Source organism: Melozone crissalis, unplaced genomic scaffold (assembly GCF_028551555.1).
Source record: "Melozone crissalis strain CALT ecotype California unplaced genomic scaffold, PUWL_Pcris_2 ptg000062l_1, whole genome shotgun sequence".
NCBI lineage: Eukaryota > Metazoa > Chordata > Aves > Passeriformes > Passerellidae > Melozone > Melozone crissalis.
In genome coordinates, this window is record NW_026535840.1 from 4,372,812 (window position 1) to 4,390,045 (window position 17,234).

The 17,234-nt window shown below is 46.6% G+C and overlaps 1 protein-coding gene across 1 annotated transcript; it reads left to right on the forward strand.

Annotated features, from left to right (window-relative positions):
* The first annotated feature begins 70 nt into the window (after positions 1-70).
* On the forward strand, positions 71-16,138 carry CHUK (component of inhibitor of nuclear factor kappa B kinase complex). Its single transcript, XM_054288322.1, has 21 exons — positions 71-226; positions 301-395; positions 1,762-1,876; positions 3,788-3,857; positions 4,461-4,549; positions 4,807-4,896; positions 5,104-5,228; positions 5,624-5,731; positions 6,006-6,141; positions 6,881-7,075; positions 7,421-7,523; positions 8,659-8,782; positions 9,680-9,831; positions 10,663-10,724; positions 11,644-11,753; positions 13,130-13,179; positions 13,295-13,391; positions 13,846-13,993; positions 14,315-14,454; positions 15,381-15,477; positions 16,029-16,138. The coding sequence occupies exons 1-21, from the start codon at positions 71-73 to the stop codon at positions 16,053-16,055; spliced, it is 2,289 nt and encodes a 762-aa protein (XP_054144297.1). The 3' UTR covers positions 16,056-16,138.
* The last annotated feature ends 1,096 nt before the right edge of the window (positions 16,139-17,234 follow it).

Consider the following 17,234-nt stretch of genomic DNA (forward strand, 5'->3'; position numbering starts at 1 on the left):
CGGCGGCCCCGGGCTGCGCCGGGCGGTGACGCGGCAAGAAAGGCGGAGTGCCGGAGCCAGCGGCCGAGCCATGGAGCGGGGCGGCCCCCCCGCGCCCGCCGCCGGCGAGCGGGCCCCCGCCGGGGCGGCGCTGCGCGGGCACCCGGCCGGCGGCTGCGGGCCCTGGGAGATGCGCGACCGCCTGGGCACCGGCGGCTTCGGCAACGTGTGCCTGTACCAGCACCAGGTGGGGCCGGGCCGGGCGGCGGGGAGGGCACGGCACGGCCGGGCCGCGGCGGCTGACGGCGCTGTGTCCCGCAGGACTCGGGCGACCGCGTGGCCATCAAGTCGTGCCGGCTGGAGCTCAGCGTCAAGAACAAGGACCGCTGGTGTCACGAGATCGACATCATGAAGAAGTGAGTGCGGCCGGCACGGCGGCACCGACACACAGGGACAGGGCACAGCCGGGGACTGGCCGGGAGAGGGGAGTGCGGGCAGTGAGCCCCGCACCGGCTGGGGAGATGGGACCGTGCTGTGGGCACAGCCAGGGTCAGCCCCTTTGTCACCCGGCGTGCTGTGCTGGTTGTCTCTCATCCCATGCCCCAGCTCCTGCCTTGGCCTGGCAGCTGGCGGCCCCCAAGCCCCCTGCCCTGTTGTGCTGCCTGGGCTCCTCATCTAAAATTCCTCCAATCTCACACCACCCTGTGGGTTGAGTTTTGGTGTTGTGATTTGGGAGCACCCACGTGTTCCCATACCCTGCGGTATTTTGTTTTTGATTTAGCACCCGGGGATCCTGGAATTGCTTTTCTAATGTTACGCTGCCGAATGTAAAGAATAAATTCTCCTTACACTTCTTTGTGAGGAAGTCCATGCTCTGTGCTGCCTACCCTCCCTGTCCAGCAGGTGAAACAGGGCTGGACAGCTTTGGTCTCATGGATGTGGGGGCTGCCTCTGGGTGTTTGGGTCTCACAGAACTGCTCCTGAGAGAGAAAGAGAGAGATGCTGGAGCAGGAAATCCTCTGTCCCACTGGTGGGAGCAGGGATGCTCTGATTTGTCTTCCCTGAGGATTGCAGTGACCCTGCTGTTCAGGGCTTTTCTGAGCTGCTGCTGTTGCTTTGTTACCCTCACCTGCTCACTGTGTGCCATGACATGGGGGGAAACCACTTGCAGGGAACATGGATTTGTAAGTCAAGGCTTGATGCTGTCTGGTTTGGGTGCTGAAAACAACCACTGAGTAATGAGCTGCTCTTGCATTGGTGTCCAGAGGCTCTGGAAGACGTAGTGAGAAATACTTTGCCTTCATTTCCTTCTGGATATGTCATTTATTCCCAAGAGTAGCATGTATTAGAGGCAGTCAGGAAGCAGCTGTTTGGATTCAGCTGCAGAAATTAATTTTTCCCTGTGAATATGGCTTTCACCTGCCTGGTGCAGTTACTCAGGGGGTTGTTGTGAACCTCTTGGTCAGGGGGGAGTCTGTTCCTACATACACATGCACACACACAGGGGTAATGACACTGCCAGGACTGGGCAAGAATTCACAACCTGAGTCTGGATCCCCAGCATCAAAGTCCTGTGCCTTGGCTTTGAGACATCATTTCTGCTCATCACTGCTTTGTGTGTTCCCAAGGTGTGGATTTAATGCATTTGGGTACTGGTAGGTGCCAGCTGATGAGTGAGCAAGGATTCCTGTGGGGAACAGAAGCTGTTCCTGGAGCATAAAACGTGGTTGCTGTTGTCTCGTTCTCCCAAGAGAGTTTTCATGCAGCTCTCTGTGTGCTTAGGCTGAACCATCCCAACGTGGTCAGAGCCTGTGAGGTTCCTGAGGAGATGAACTTCCTGGTGAATGACGTTCCTCTCCTGGCCATGGAGTACTGCTCAGGGGGTGACCTCCGCAAGGTAACGCCTGCTTTGCTTCCAGTAAAACCAAACAACCCAAACTGGGCCTGTCAGTGCTGCTCCTTCACCAGGGCTGCTCTGGGGACCTTCTTCTTTTGGGTATGGTGCCTTGGGAAGGCTGCCCTAGAACAGAGGCCAGACAGAGTTAAAGAATAAAGCAGGGATTTGTTAAAAGGATCTCCTCCATGGATCCACCTTGGGCAGCACAAGAGCTCAGCCAGGGCTGCACCCAAGGTGAACCAAAATGGGCACAAAACGGACACCTCTCACAGGGTCTGTCACTTTTATAAGTTCTGGAGTTCACTGTCCAATTACAGCTTTAGCTTATGAAGTCCCATCCTGTTTGTCTTTCTCTCTTCAGCCCACTTTATTTATGCTCTTGAGCCTGAGATTTGGATCATTTGTCCTTGGTGCCCAGCTAGAGCAGGAATTGTTTTGTCTCCCTGCTCTGTGCACAGAGCTCACCATCCCTTAATGTAAAGCCCATACCCACACACCAAAGCAGCACAGAATCTGAAAAATATAAAAGCTGAACCTGAGGCATCAGGTACAGGTGTGAGGAAGTTAATGCAGAGTGGGGAAAAAAACCACGTGTGGGAAACAAAGCTTGTGTTTTTGAGACCAGAGGGCAAGCCAAGGGCAGATACTCTTTTCTCCTGGTGTGTCCTTTCATGGAGCTGCTTTAGCATTAGTGCAGCTGCTGTCACCCAGCAGGTTTGGCTTTGCTGCTGTCTCCATCTGTTCAGTCTGACTGGTTGGGATTCATTTGTGTCTGGTGTTACCTTGCTCTCAGCACAGGCAATGATCCTGTTTCTGCTGGGCTGGGGCCTCCAGGGATTCTGTAGCTTTGCTATTCCTGCTGAACTCAGAACTGCCAATCTGCACACTGGCAACACTTAAAAATAAAGTTGCCTTTCAGTAGTTCCCCAGGCAGTGGCTTGGTGACCTGGTAGAGTTTGTGCTCCCTTTCCATTACAGCTAGATTCAGGAAGCAGCAATTTCTGGAAGGGTGAAGCAGCAAATCCCTGTCAGGATTTGCTTACAAATCACCTCATCTGTGTGATCAGGAAACTAATTTTTCTGTAGTTTTTGTTACTGGTGTTAAACAGCCCTGGGAGCTGGTGAATGCAGTAATCCTGTCTCATTATATGGTTTTGAGATGTTAGAAACAGTCCAAGAGACACTTTCAAGGTTAAAGTCACAGTAAAAGAAGGGGAATATATGAAAAAACATTTGGAGGTTGCAGACACAGGCACCTGGCCATGGTCCCAGAGACATCTGGCTATTGTATTATTTTGTATTATTGCAGTAAAAGTTTAGAGACTCCCTGAAGGTAGATTAGAGACCCTGGCTAAGAAATCAGCTCTACTTGCAATGCAGTGTTTGGTCACTTCATTTCTGATGAATCCTTAGCTGTGGCATAGATGCTGAACAAGTTAGGAAGCAACATGCTTCCTTCCATCTGATGTTCTGTGCTGCTTTAAAGAAAAACATAATCGTTTTTATTTCTGATTGTGTTCCTTAAATCTTTCTCTTGTTTGGCATCATTTGTGTTTCATTTAATTATTAATTTCTCCTTGTGAGTCCATCATGAGGGCTGAAGCACCTCAGTCATCTCTAAAAGTCAGAAATTGCTGAAGCTGCTTTTATTGACAGTTCATTAAGACAGTGCTGAGGGGGAGCATCCCTTGCCTGTAGCCTGCCTTTGTCTCCTACCCCTTTTCTTTCTGAATTTTCATTTTAAGTTGTTTTCTTCTTGGCCATGATTTTATTGCACAAAACCAACAATTCAGCTGGAGTGTCCTTGAGCTGTGCTGTTTGCTGGGTAGTTTCAACAGGGGATGGAAAATGTTGGGTTTTGCTGTTAATTGTTACAAGTGTGGGTCTGAACATGTTTTGCTTTTTTTGTAGTTGCTAAACAAACCAGAAAACTGCTGTGGGCTGAAGGAAAGTCAAATCCTTTCTCTACTTAGTGACATTGGTATGTAGTTAATGCGTTCTTTTTGTTTGTTTTTTGGTTTGTTTCTTTTTTAAGTGTAGTGGCATTTTCATTTTTCAGCTTACCATGAAAAAGGAACTAAAATGAACAGAGTGTTAAAAAAACCAGGCCCTTGGAAAGTACCTGATTTTTGGACATCATGGGAAGGAAGAGCTGTCTGATAAAGGGGAATGCCTGGGTTTCTCTAGGAAAAAGATTTTCCAGGAAAGCTCCTTGTTTTCTTAATTCTCTTACAGACAACCTGCATGAGAAAGTATTTCAGGTATTAGTCTGGACTTTCAGTGCTCAAGAAGGCTTCCAGCTGAATTCCTGAAATAAAAAGCAACTCTGCTTGCTTTATCCTTGTTCCCCTTCCAGAATGTTTTGGGTTTTGTTTTTTGTTTTTTTCATAATAAGTTGAGTGTCTTTGGCTTGTCTTTGCAAAGATGTGAAAATGCAGTGGAGAAGAAAGTTTGGAAGCTGTTTAATGAATGGTGGTAAATCATGGAAGGCTGGGAATTTGCCCCCCAGTATTAGGTTTTCATCAGATTTATGTTTAATTAATGTGGATTTTATTTTGAGTTAAATCAAACACATGTCTTTCAGGGTCTGGTATTCAGTATTTGCACGAGAACAGAATTATTCACAGAGATTTAAAGCCTGAAAATATTGTTCTCCAGGATGAAGGTGGGAAGGTAAGTCAGGTGGTCAGTGTGTTTTCATTGTCATTTCTGGAAGTTATCACATTGAACTGGACTGAAAACTGAACTGTGCATTTACTGAAAGCTTTAACACTGTTGCTGAAGCTTTGCCATGGACTTTCTCCAGAATTTCCACTCTGGCTTTCCTCATGAGAGTATTCTGTGCCTGTCACTGAGCAGATTTTGGGTTGTTTGGTGGTTTTTTCCCCTCAGCATTTGCTCTTCTGATGAACTGTTTAAACTGTTTGCAGATTGTTCACAAAATAATAGACCTGGGATATGCAAAGGATCTGGATCAAGGAAGTTTATGCACTTCATTTGTGGGAACATTGCAATATCTGGTAAGATTTTCTTTTTTAGTGTCACCAGCACTGGGGCAGGGCAGCTGTGGCTTGGCACTGCCAAGGGCTGAAACCTCCAAAAATGGAGATCCTGGGACCTGTCCCAAAGGTGTCTCTTCTCAGGGAGCCACACCTGGATGCAGCTTTGCCTCTGCAGAAATGCAAGGAAACACCACAGTCAAAGTGTCTTTTTATGATCGTTTTTAGGCTCCAGAACTCTTTGAGAACAAATCCTACTCAGTTACTGTTGATTACTGGAGCTTTGGGACAATGGTGTTTGAATGCATTGCAGGATTTAGACCTTTCTTACATAATCTGCAGCCATTTGCCTGGTAAGACCCTAATTCTGGAAGAGGTGCTTGGAAGTGCTAATACTTAAACCTGTCTGAAAGACTTTAACCTGCACATGGAGGTTTCTGCTTGTCTTGCTCTGCCTGGAGTGTTTGCTTGGTTCTTCAAAGGGTGGCTCTATAACAGAAAAAAATAGGAAACTTGGGTTCATGTTAGAACAAGAGAAAAGGTGAATCTTTCCAGAGGCAGAGTTTATTGGAAGGGCTCCTCTCTTTCACATGGAGATGCTCTGGGTGGATTGAAAAATGCATCTTTGTCCTGAAAGATGAGTTTGTTTTCTAAAGCTGCTGGACACTGGCCTCTTTCTGCTGTCTTCAGTTGCTCCCTTACAAAATTAACACTCCTCAGCATATACACAGAGGATTTTATTTCCCAGGCATGAAAAGATCAAGAAGAAGGACCCAAAGCACATCTTTGCCTCTGAGGAGATGAACGGGGAGGTTCGTTTCAGCACCCACCTGCCACAGCCTCACAGCCTCTGCAGGTACGTGTGTCCTCACCACAGGGGACACTTCTGGCCTTCTAAACTGAGGCCTGTTCCTCCTTTATCCAAGCTTGAGAGCTCCTCTTCCTTTCTCCAGGGTGTTTCAAGCTCCTGGCAATCTGCTGTTTGCTGTTAAGGGATAGCCTATAGTTCTTTTTTGAGTGCTTTGGGCTCTCTGGTGCCTGTTGCCCACAAAGATGGTCAGAGCACACAAGGAGAGGTCCTGCTTCAGCCTGGTGAAGGCCTCCCCTCTCTTACAGCCCTTCTGCTTTAGTTTGATTGTAGAACCCATGGAAAACTGGTTGCAGCTGATGCTGAACTGGGATCCACAGCAGAGGGGTGGAGGTTCAGATCCTGAGACCAATCGTCCCAGGTGTTTCCTGATCATGGATCACATACTGAATCTGAAGGTGAGTGGGGGCTGTAAAGGCCTTCTGAAAGCATCCCAGAGGACAGAGTGTTCAGTGGAGCAAAGCTGTAATCCTGGAATCACCCAGCTTCCAGGCTCAGGAGGAATTGTTCTTCCTGGTATCAGGAAGTGAGTGCATACACAGCATGTCCAGTGCATACTGGAAGACAAAACAACTCCTGCAATATTAATCTCTAGCTTTACATTTGGAGTAAAAGGATGACCCTGTATTACTGTTTGTTATCTTGGAAAGGGCTCACCAGGATCAAATAAGGTTTAATATTTGCTAATAACAGTTTTCCCAGACCTCCCTGTTGATGCTGTGACCTCTGGGTGTATTCATGTGCTATAGTAGCAGTTTCTGTAGTATAGCAGAGGTGCAGTTCAGTAGAACAGATTTTTCCTCTTCAAACAATTACTTGAGCTTTACTGGAGTCAGACTAGCCAAGGCAAGCCTGTGTAGAAACAGGAGGATAATTTTGTCTCAGTTCTTTTGATGTAATTAAGCTGCAGCAGGGTTTGTGAAGGGTCTTAGTGGGTTGGATTATCAATTTCTCTGACATTAAAAGTTACATGCCCAGACTTTGAGTTTTTTATGTGGGGATTTACTCCTAAGAACTGATTATTGTGATTATTAAAACCAAATTATGCTCTCATTCTGCTCTGTGCTCCATCCCAGGCTTGTGTGCCTTTGTCTTTGATATACAAGGATTTGTAATCTACTTGTCCTCTTTTTACAGATAGTACACATCCTAAACATGACCTCTGCCAAGATTGTGTCCTTCCTTTTGCATCCTGAGGAAAGCCTTCACTCCCTTCAGAATCGTATTGAGTTTGAGACTGGAATAAGCACAGGAAATCAGGAGCTGCTGTTGGAAACAGGGATTTGCCTGGACCCTAGGAAACCTGCTTCCCAGTGTGTTATTGATGGTGTGGTAAGGAGGAGTCTGTTCATGTCTTCCATGTTCTCAGAGAATTTAAAATCTTAGGGAAGATAAATGGCCTAAATCTTCTCCCACAGGAGACAGTTCGCTCTGTAAATGTAGTAACTCCAAAGATCTTTTATTGGGTAATGTAAGCAGGTGTCTGTAATTGTACACTGCCTAAATATTTAATTAATTATTAGCAGAGAGTTCTGTCTTCTGTAGGATCTATCAAAATAAGTTTTTAAAGGCACTTGGTTAGAGAGAGTGCCCACAATAATCAGTTCATGATGTACTGGGTTAGTAGGACCTGCTTGGGGTTTCTCTTGCTTATATTCCCTTCTCTTTTCCTCCCAGAGAGGCTGGGACAGCTACATGGTCTATTTGTTTGACAAAAGCAAAACTGTCTATGATGGCCCCTTTGCTTCTCGGAGTCTGTCTGACTGTGTCAACTACATTGGTGAGTGTGCTGAAAAGTGCTGTTCTCATGCTAAATGAAATGAAATCTGCTTTATAAACCCCTGTGTGTTGTCTTGAAGGGCTCTGTCTGATTCAAAGAGAGCCATGTAAGAGCCTGAAGCAGCCTAATTTGTGTCCTGATGAGAGTTTGGACTTTTAGGCTGTGTATGGAAGCTGCTTCTCTGCTTGCTGCTTCCCCTGCTTGTCTGCTGAGAGGACAGCAGTCACTGCACAACCTCTCTGAAGGTTTATTTATTATAAATCTGTATCTGTATGAATGACCCTGTGTACCTCTATGAAAGAAAAGTAGTGTCAGGGGACAGGAGATGTCTGCTGGGATACTGCATGTAAAGAAAATACTTGTGACAGTTAAGTAACTTAAGTTACTATTCAGTAACTTAATTTTCTTTAGCCTATCTCCACTGATTTTCCTCATCTTCTAGTGTCACTCAGGTTTTTCTGTGTTCTGGGCTGTTTTATTCTGGTTCTCATTGCATTTGTACTGAATCTCTTGGAGCAAAAGCATTTTACACCATGGTTATTGATACCCCAGTGTACTGACAGCTCCCATTTCTTTTTACACCATGGTTATTGGTACCCCAGTGTACTGACAGCTCCCATTTCTTTTTACACCATGGTTATTGATACTCCAGTGTACTGATAGGTCCCATTTCTTTTTACACCATGGTTATTGACACCTCAGTGTACTGATAGGTCCCATTTCTTTTTACACCATGGTTATTGATACTCCAGTGTACTGACAGCTCCCATCTCTGTCAGGGAACACACCTGCATCTTTTCCCTGTAAACATCTACATCAGGAAATCTGAGAGGAAACCTACAGAATGTTTGAAGACATTTTCAGATGAAACAGATCAGGACAGTGACCAGTATCAATGGATTAAATGGAGAAACTAAATTTGCTACCTTGCTCTTTAGAGTTTTTTTGGCCAAAACCCCCCACAGGGTTTTGCCTGCTCAGTCACAGGTTGTCACATACTGGGGAGCTGTGACCTGAAAAGCTCATCCATGCTTCAGCTCATCACCTAGAAATTGAGCAGAACTTCCCAGGCTTTCAGGCACCTGAAGCAGGAATTGGGGATGTTGTCACTGCCCTGTGTTTCTGCTGTGTTCAGTGCAGGACAGCAAAATCCAGCTGCCGATCCCGCAGCTGCGCAAGGTGTGGGCAGAAGCGGTGCACTACGTCATTGGGCTGAAGGAGGATTACAGCAGGCTCTTCCAGGGACAGAGAGCTGCCATGTGAGTTGTCACCCACTCAGAGGGAGCAGGGCTATGCCAGCACTGAGTCTGTTTGCCTGGAATCCTGCATCTTGGGGTGTTTTGGTTCCCTGAAGTTGTACACCCCTCTGCTGTTCTGTGCCTTTACATTATGAAACATATTTGGGCTGGGAGCTTATTCCACTCCACAAATTATGCTGGGTAATTCCTAACATTGATCATAACCAAAAAACACTTGAATATACTCAGAGGTTCACAGTGTGGCTGAGGTTAACAGGTGTGGGAAATGGATTTGGAGAAAATTTTCAAAGCTTAACAGAGGGCTCACATAGTATATATCTGTATGCAAACTTTGAGATAAGAAATGCTGACCTAGAAATGCCATGGAACAGGACTGGAACTAGAAACAAGTTTCAAAGGATGGCTTGTAAAAAAGACTAGATACTTAGGAGAAATAGGACTATGAAAGATGCATTGTAGTGCATCTTGAGGGGTAATTTTAGATGTTGGCTTTAAGGCATTTACAGCAAAAGCTGATAGGCCAAGAAACAGTTATAATGTAATTAGGAAATAGCTTCTGATTGTGATAGTGTGAATTATAACATCTGTATTGTCACACCCTTCACATGAGACTGAAAATGGAGTAAGTTTTTAAAACACCTCTCAGTTGCCCCATCTCTGGGTCAGAAAAGGGCATAATCTGACAGATGGGACCTCTGGAAGTCGTCCAGCCCACTCCATTCTCAAAAAGAACCACATGCAGACAGCTCTCAGATATTTCTGAGGGTGGAGACTCCACAACCTCTCTGGGCAGCTGGTGCCAGTGCTCAGTCGCCCTGAGAACAACAGAATTTCCCTTTTTTTGAAGTCCAGGTGGGCTTTCCAGCTGATGTGTGCTGTCCTATTTCCATCTGTTAGGCTCAGCCTCCTTCGGTACAACGCCAACCTGATCAAAATGAAGAACAACATGGTGTCAGCCTCCCAGCAGCTGAAAGCAAAGCTGGAATTCTTCCACCAGAGCATTCGCCTCGACCTGGAGAGATACAGTGACCAGATGGCTTATGGCATATGTAGGTAGAGGGGAATGCTTGTCTGGGTGTCTTCTGTGATCCTGGAAAGGAACTCAGCATCTTTATGGGTGTATTTTAACTAGGGGAGGTGCAGGAGAAGAGTTTGGCAGGAGGATAAAAACCAGAATGCTTTTGGAGACCTTCAGTGATAGTGAGACAGGTGATCAGCTGTTCTTCACTGAGAATAGAAAACAGGAGCATTAATAGTACTGGTGATGTAAATATTTGCTATTTATTCATTCACAGGCTGATTCATTTGGAGTTCTGACTGGGCAAGAGCTGCTGCACTTGCTGACAGTGCTAATGAGCTGCTGTGCTTGTTGTTAGGAGAAACCATTTGTCAGGATGAGAGATGGGTTTAAAAGCACCAGCTACAGTTTCATGTCCCAGAAACAAATAGTGCTGAGGAGAGAACAGCAAGATTTACATGTAGTTTGAATATATATGGCTAAAAAATGCAACCTGAGTCAAAAATGATGACTGGGCTGAAGGATGATGATGGAAAATGGAAAGACAATATGAGCTGGGTTTGGACAGTCTGTGTTCCATCAAAAGTGACAATTGTTGAGCTTAATGGTGGAGTTTGAAGACTCAGAGTTGTTTTAGGCCAGTGATTGCAAGCAGTGAAATCCTGCCTAAGGGTTTGTGTGTGAGTTAAGGTTGAACACAGAGTTGCAGCTTTGCTGTGTCTGTGATCTCTGTGTCATGGCTCCTGCTAGGAGATTCAGCATCATGTTCTTTGTGTTCAAATTACACCACATAAAGTCCAAGTCTTGCTTTATTTTTGTGTCTTAATGTCTTTTTATAAATTAACACCTCTTTTTCCTTAAGCTTCAGAGAAGATGCTCAAAGCCTGGAAGGAAATGGAAGAGAAAGCCTCTCAGTGTGCACAGGTAGGGGATGTTAAAGAAGCTGCATTATCTCTGTGTGAAGGAGATTGTGACAGGAATTTAATGTGTCAGATGTGCCACTGCTGTGTCCCTTCCCTGTCTCATATCCTGCCTGCTGTAGGAATGGGAATACCATTGCAGGTACACTAAAAAAGACACAGTGTCCTGTCACCAAGGTGTTTGAATGGATTTGGATAAAAACAACAAAAGTCATCAGGCTCAGCTCTCTGAAAGGGAAAGTGGAATGCAGAGACTTATTACTTGTTGCCCAAAAGAAATGGTGTTGCTATGGATCAGGAGTCTTCCTGGCTGGATTTGCTGCTCACAGAAATTCCCATTGCTGAAGCTGAAAACCAATCACTTGCTATGCAGAGATTTCAAAGTTGCAGGATTTCACTGAGGAGTACAGACATGAATCACTGGCCTGCTGCAAGTCAATATGCAGATTAGTTTTAAATGAGAGTCATCTATTTTTTGTTATCTAAAGAATGGATAAAAAGGTGGCTGCTTCTAGCAGAATAATTGAATTGAATTGTCTCTATCTTTTTCTAGACAAACAGGAACCTCACCCAATACTTACTTGGCAGACCATCAGAATTATGTTCTGTTAGTCCACCTGCCCTGCCCCTTTACCAGAAATGGAAAAAGTCTATACACAGGGTAGGAGGCAATCCAGAGACACAGAGAGATGATTTATGAGGAAACTGATTTTTCTCAGCCAGTGTTGGTGGTCAGAGGTTTGGTTGTAGGTGATGCCATGCGCTGAGAACAAAAACCTCAATTGTAGCAGTGCTGTGCCAAAGAGCTTTTCTGTCTCCTAAACTCTGCATGCAGTCAGCCCATTATCCAAGCAAGTGTTCTGGGGGTCCTTATATCCTTATTGCTCTCCTTGGGTGTGACCTGTGGCCACATTTCCCCTCAGGCTGAAGACATTGGCCACCTGGATGAGCAGATCATGGCCCTGCACACGGAGATCGTGGAGCTGCAGAAGAGCCCGTACGCCAGGCGCCAGGGGGAGGTCATGGAGACCCTGTAAGCCCTGGGCTCCTCATTTCCACTGCAGAAAATTGTGTTTCTGTGTCTCAGGGGGGTTTTCTGCTCTGTATCTGGTTCCCTCAGCGATTCTGAAATGCTGGCCACAAGTACAGAGTAGTGTATGGTTGATTTGAGATGATGTTGCTTGTGAAAGGAAAGATCCCACCACTTCTCTGTCACTGAACTGTGAAACCTCATCTTACAAGAGCCAGGACTAAGATAAATCTTGGTGTCAACTGGGGATTTCCTTTTGTGTTGGAGAGGAGTGACTTTCTTACTGCTGAGTGAGGAAAACTATGTGATCATTGTAAAACCCTGTTAAATATCTTCAGTATTTTCAAATCAAGGGTAAAGATCTCATGGGTACTTGGATATTTGGAAAGTTGATTTTTTTAAAAAAAGTATTAAAATAGGAAAGAGTCAAATGGTATTTCTGATCTTGAGAAGACACAGGAAGCAGTTGCTGGGCTGCTGCTGAGAGCACAAGTGCCAATTCTAAAAGAGAGGGGTTGAACAACCATTAAATCTGTTAATCAGAGCTCTTCAGAGCAACTCTGACTGTTCAGGGAGAAAATGAGAAAATGTGCCTGCTCCTGGCACGTTCCCCCCCTCCCTCTTTGCAAAGTTGCTTCTCATCCTGTGTAGTTGCAGCAGAACTGGTGCATGGGGAGGAAGTGGTGCAAAGGGGAAGCCACCTCCTGCAGCAGCAGCTCAAACTAATCAGGATTGTGTCTCCTTAAACGTTATTTTTAAGCCATTCCACCACTGCAGACCAGGATCAGGGCTGGGAAACTGCTCCTTGTTTCTGACAGACTGGGATTTAGAACAGGAAGGATTTTGTTCAAGGCTGGAAGTTTTCAGTGTGACTGGTTTTGAAATACTTGAAAGAGGTAATGTTTATTTAATGGGGAAAAGAGAAGCACAGTTGTCATTGCTTGTGATGCAGCTGTCTCTTTCCATTTACAGAATATCACTAAAATTCAGGCAAAAAATGCAGAGCAGGAACAGAACAAGAATTTATGAGGCAGTTGTGCAGTCAGAGTTTCAAAAATGAAATCAGATAAAGAAGGATGCAGGGGAAATAAAACACAGCTGAGCCATGGGAAGATTTGAAACTGAAAATAAGCTCCCTTTGGTGTACTTTTCTGAGGAGAAATTGCATAACTGGAGACAAAGAGAGACAGCTTTGGGGAAAGTGTTGGATTGCATCTCAGAGGGGGTATCCCTGTGTTCCAAAGGCCATGGCTGAGTCCCAGCTGTAGGAGAACAACAAGGATCTGAGTTCAGAAAGGCATCCCTTCACTGCAATGCTTTTTTTGAGTCACCTGGCTGGTTTTGAGACATCTGCCTGAATAATTTTCTTCTTTTTCAAGGGAACAGAGAGCCATAGACCTGTACAAGCAATTAAAAGCACGACCTCCAGGTATGGCAGGAGATGATTTAAATTTCACACTTTTACCCCATGATTAATTGTTGTGAACTGAAACCCAGGAAATGCTGTTAGGGTTTACTAACATGGTGTTTGCTGGCCCTTCCAGATCATGCGTACAGTGACAGCACAGACATGGTGAAGATCATTGTGCAGACAGTGCAGAGCCAGGACCGAGTCCTCAAGGAGCTCTTTGGCCACCTCAGGTACTTTATGCAGACAAAAAAATCCAATTTGCAGCGTTTGGAGCTTTGTAGTAGGAAAGGATAGGGGAAACCATGGAGGTCAGAGCCCAAAAAGCTCCATTCACATTTTTCATAGCATTAATTCTGCTCCTCTGTGATGAGTTTCCACATAATTTTTAAAAACATGACTGTTAGCATCCAAGAGTTCACTTTAAAATGAAGCAAATTCTTCTGTCAGTTGGAATTTGGAATTCAAATCTTCAAAGGAAAAAAAAAATTTAAAAATTCTTCAAAATTCAAAGGAAAAAAATTACTTCAAAGGAAAAGAGTAGCAGTTGAGAAGATACCACAGTGACTTGTATATTAATTTTTCAAGTATCCCAATTTTCCATTTTTCTTGAATCCCTTTAAGGTGGGGCTTTTGGTTTTGCCAGAATGTGCTGGGAAGTGACTTGGTGTTTGGTTTTTATTCCAGCAAGCTCTTGGGCTGCAAGCAGAAGATCATTGACCTGCTCCCTGAGATTGAAGTGGCTCTGAATAACATCAAGGAAGCTGACAACTCAGTGATGCAGATGCAGGGAAAGAGGCAAAGGGAGATCTGGCATTTGCTGAAAATTGCTTGTGTGAGTAGCTGTTGGGTTATTTGCACTTTTTCCAGTGCATGAGCCAGGAAGTAAACTCAGCAAGAAGGGGTAACTGCCACACCATGGTTGTATTTTGTTTTTCCTGCAGAGAAGGGCAGTCTGGGGTGGTGAAAGCAGAAGTTAAATAGGTGTTTTCCTGGTTGAAGTGTTAAAGAGTAATTTTTTTGCATTAATTACAGTGCCTGAAGCCATCTCCTGGTTCCCACATCTGTGTGTGTGTAACCAACAGTGCTCATGTGCAATCCCAAATCTTCCCTAGGTAGCATTGAAGCCTCAATTCTCCTGAATTTCTTTTTGCAGACTCAGAGCTCCTCTCGATCCCTGGTCAGCTCTAGCCTGGAAGGGACAGCTTCAACTCCAGCAGCCACTTGGCTGCCCCAGGGCTGCTCAGGGAACTCAGCTCCTCACCCTCTGTCCTCTCTGGCAGCTCCTGAAGATGGGTATGTGCTGTATTTGTGGGGTGCCTGTGGCAGGGAGGAATGAGGAATGTGACTCCATGCTCTCAGAAGGATAATTGATTATTTTATGATAGTGTATTATATTAAAGAATACAGAAAAGATACTTACAGAAGGCTAAAAAGACACAGCTTGGCCCTGATTGGCCAATAAACCAAAACAATTCACATGAAACCAATGAAACAATCTCCAAACACATTCCACATGTGAGCACAACACAGGAGAAGCAAATGAAATAAGAATTTATTTTCCTTTTTCTCTGAGGCTTCTCAGCTTTCCAGGAGAAAAATCGTGGGCAAAGGGATTTTATCAGAGAATGTGAATGTGACAGGTATGAGCTGCAGGGAGCTCAGTATCTCAGGGCTTTATCCTTCCCAGAGCAGTTCCAGGAGTTTGAGTGTCACTAATGCTCTAAAGAATCAGGGATTTGGTTGAACTCTTTATTCAGAAATCTCTGCTCTCTGTTTCTGAGCCGGTTCCAGGTGCTGCATGCCCTGCTGAAGGACTGTGCCATCCATTTATGGCATGAAATGTTGTTTTTCCTTGAGGCTGGATCTGGCTCTTAAGGCCCCTCTCCCTCAGTCCATGCTGAGCTCTCTGGAGCTTAGGGGGTTTTTCTCTTTGCTTCATTAACAATTCAAATTATATTTTATCAGTGTGAAGCCATTCCCCTTTGTCCTGCCACCTCCAGGCAGGTTTTTGTTTCACCTACCACTGCACAAACTACATAAAATTAATTGCACAAACTACCATAAAATTAAGCTGCAAATCACTTTTTTGAGCTGTTTGCTTTTGTTTTTCTTTTTATTTTTTTCTCTCCCCTCAGTGCAGCCCCTTTTGATGGGGATGTCACTTTTGGTGCTGCTTTTGTAATCCATCACCTTGGGGCTTTTTTTTCTCCTTCCTGCAGGGAGAATTTTGCTGACATGATCCGGGAGAATGTGAATTACCTGGAGCTCTTCAGCAGCATTCTGCAGGAGGTGAGGCAGGAGCAGAACAGCATGATGGTAAGTGTTGGTGCATCTGCCAGGACCTTCCCCCCCCTTCAGGGGACACCCTGGGGACATGGAGAACTCCTTGAATAGGAAAAAGGTGCTCCAAGCCCCAGCCAGCCTGGCCTTGGACACTTCAGGGATTCAGGGGCAGCCACAGCTGCTCTGGGCACCCCATGCCAGTGTGCATGGATCCATGTTTATTCCCAAAATCCCACCTCGCCCTGCCCTCTGGCAGTGGGAAGCCATTCCCTGTGTTCTGGCACCCCAGGCCCTTGGAAACAGTCTCTCTCCATGTTTCCTGTGGCCCCTTCAGGCTCTGCAAGGCCACAGTGAGGTCACTCTGAAGCTTCTCCTCTCCAGGTGAACAATCCCAGCTCCCCCAGCCTTTCCTCAGAGGAGAGAGGAGGCACTCATCCTTTGGGAAATCCCAAACTGGAGTGGACTCACAGGGCTCTGCACGGTGTTAACCCCTGGGAGCATCCTTGCTAAAGGCAATTTCTGATTTTTCATCAAACCCAGCAGCCAGACCCTGCCCTCAGTTGTTTTTGTGCTTTTCTTTGCAGAGTTTTGACTGGAGCTGGCTGAAGTAGCCCCAGGAGCCGAGGTGCTGCATCACCCAAGTGCCTTCTGTGTGCTGAGGGCCGCCTTCTCTGTGGGACGGTGTTTATTGACATCACCGTGTCACCCACCGGCTGTCCCCCAGGAAGCAGCGTGGGCCCGGCCCGTGGAGCCTCCTCAGGGCGGGGGGCGCGGGCAGGGCCGTGTTCCCCATGAATGTATAGCGCGTGTGTATATAATAAACTCTGTGCTGACACCCACCCAGGCTCTGAGGCCTGCTCGCTGCCGCGCCGCCATTTCCGGCACGCCGTTGCCTGGCAACCCGGGGGTGGGGTAACGTCATCGCCCTGCGCCGACGTGGCGCGCCCATGGTGCCGCGCGCCGGCGCGCGTGCGCGGCGGGGGTGGGAGCGCGGCCTCGGCAGCACGTGGGGAACGGGACTGGGAACGGGATAAGGGATCGGGATAAAGGTATGGGATAAAGGAACGGGACAGGGATTGGGATAACGGGACAGGTACGGGACTGGGAACGGGATAAAAGAATGGGATCGGGGTAAAGGAACGGGACAGGGATCGGGATAAAGGAACGGGACAGGGAACGGGGTTAGGCTAAAGGGACGGGATTGGGGCAGGGATCGGGATAAAGAAACGGGACAGGGAACGGGATAAAGGTATGGGATAAAGGAACGGGACAGGGAACGCAATTAAGGAACGGGATTGGGATTGGAGTAAAGGAAAGGAATCGGGGTAAAGGAACAGGATTGGGATAAAGGAATGGGACAGGTACGGGACAGGGATTGGGATAAAGGACTGGAATAAAGGAACGGGACAGGGATTGGGATAAAGAAACGGGGCAGGGATTAGGATAAACGATAGGGACAGGTGCAGGACAGGGATTGCGATGAAGGCCAGGGAGAGCTGCGAGACAGGTAGGGGGCAAGAATTGTGCTAAAGAATAGAGCCTGAGATACGGATTGGAATAGCTGTGGAGTAAGGACAGCTACGGGACAGGACGGGGTAGGGCTGGGGGCAGGTACGGGGTAGGGATAGGGGCGGGACAGGGGAGCACGGGGCCGGGCCGGGGGCAGTCCCTGTCCCTGTCCCGCCTGTGGCAGCAGCGGGTGTGTCCCGCTGACGGTGTTGCCGTGCAGGGCCCTGTCCGTGTCCGGTGTGTGTGTAACGGGTGTGTGTCCGTTGTTGCCGTGCAGGGCC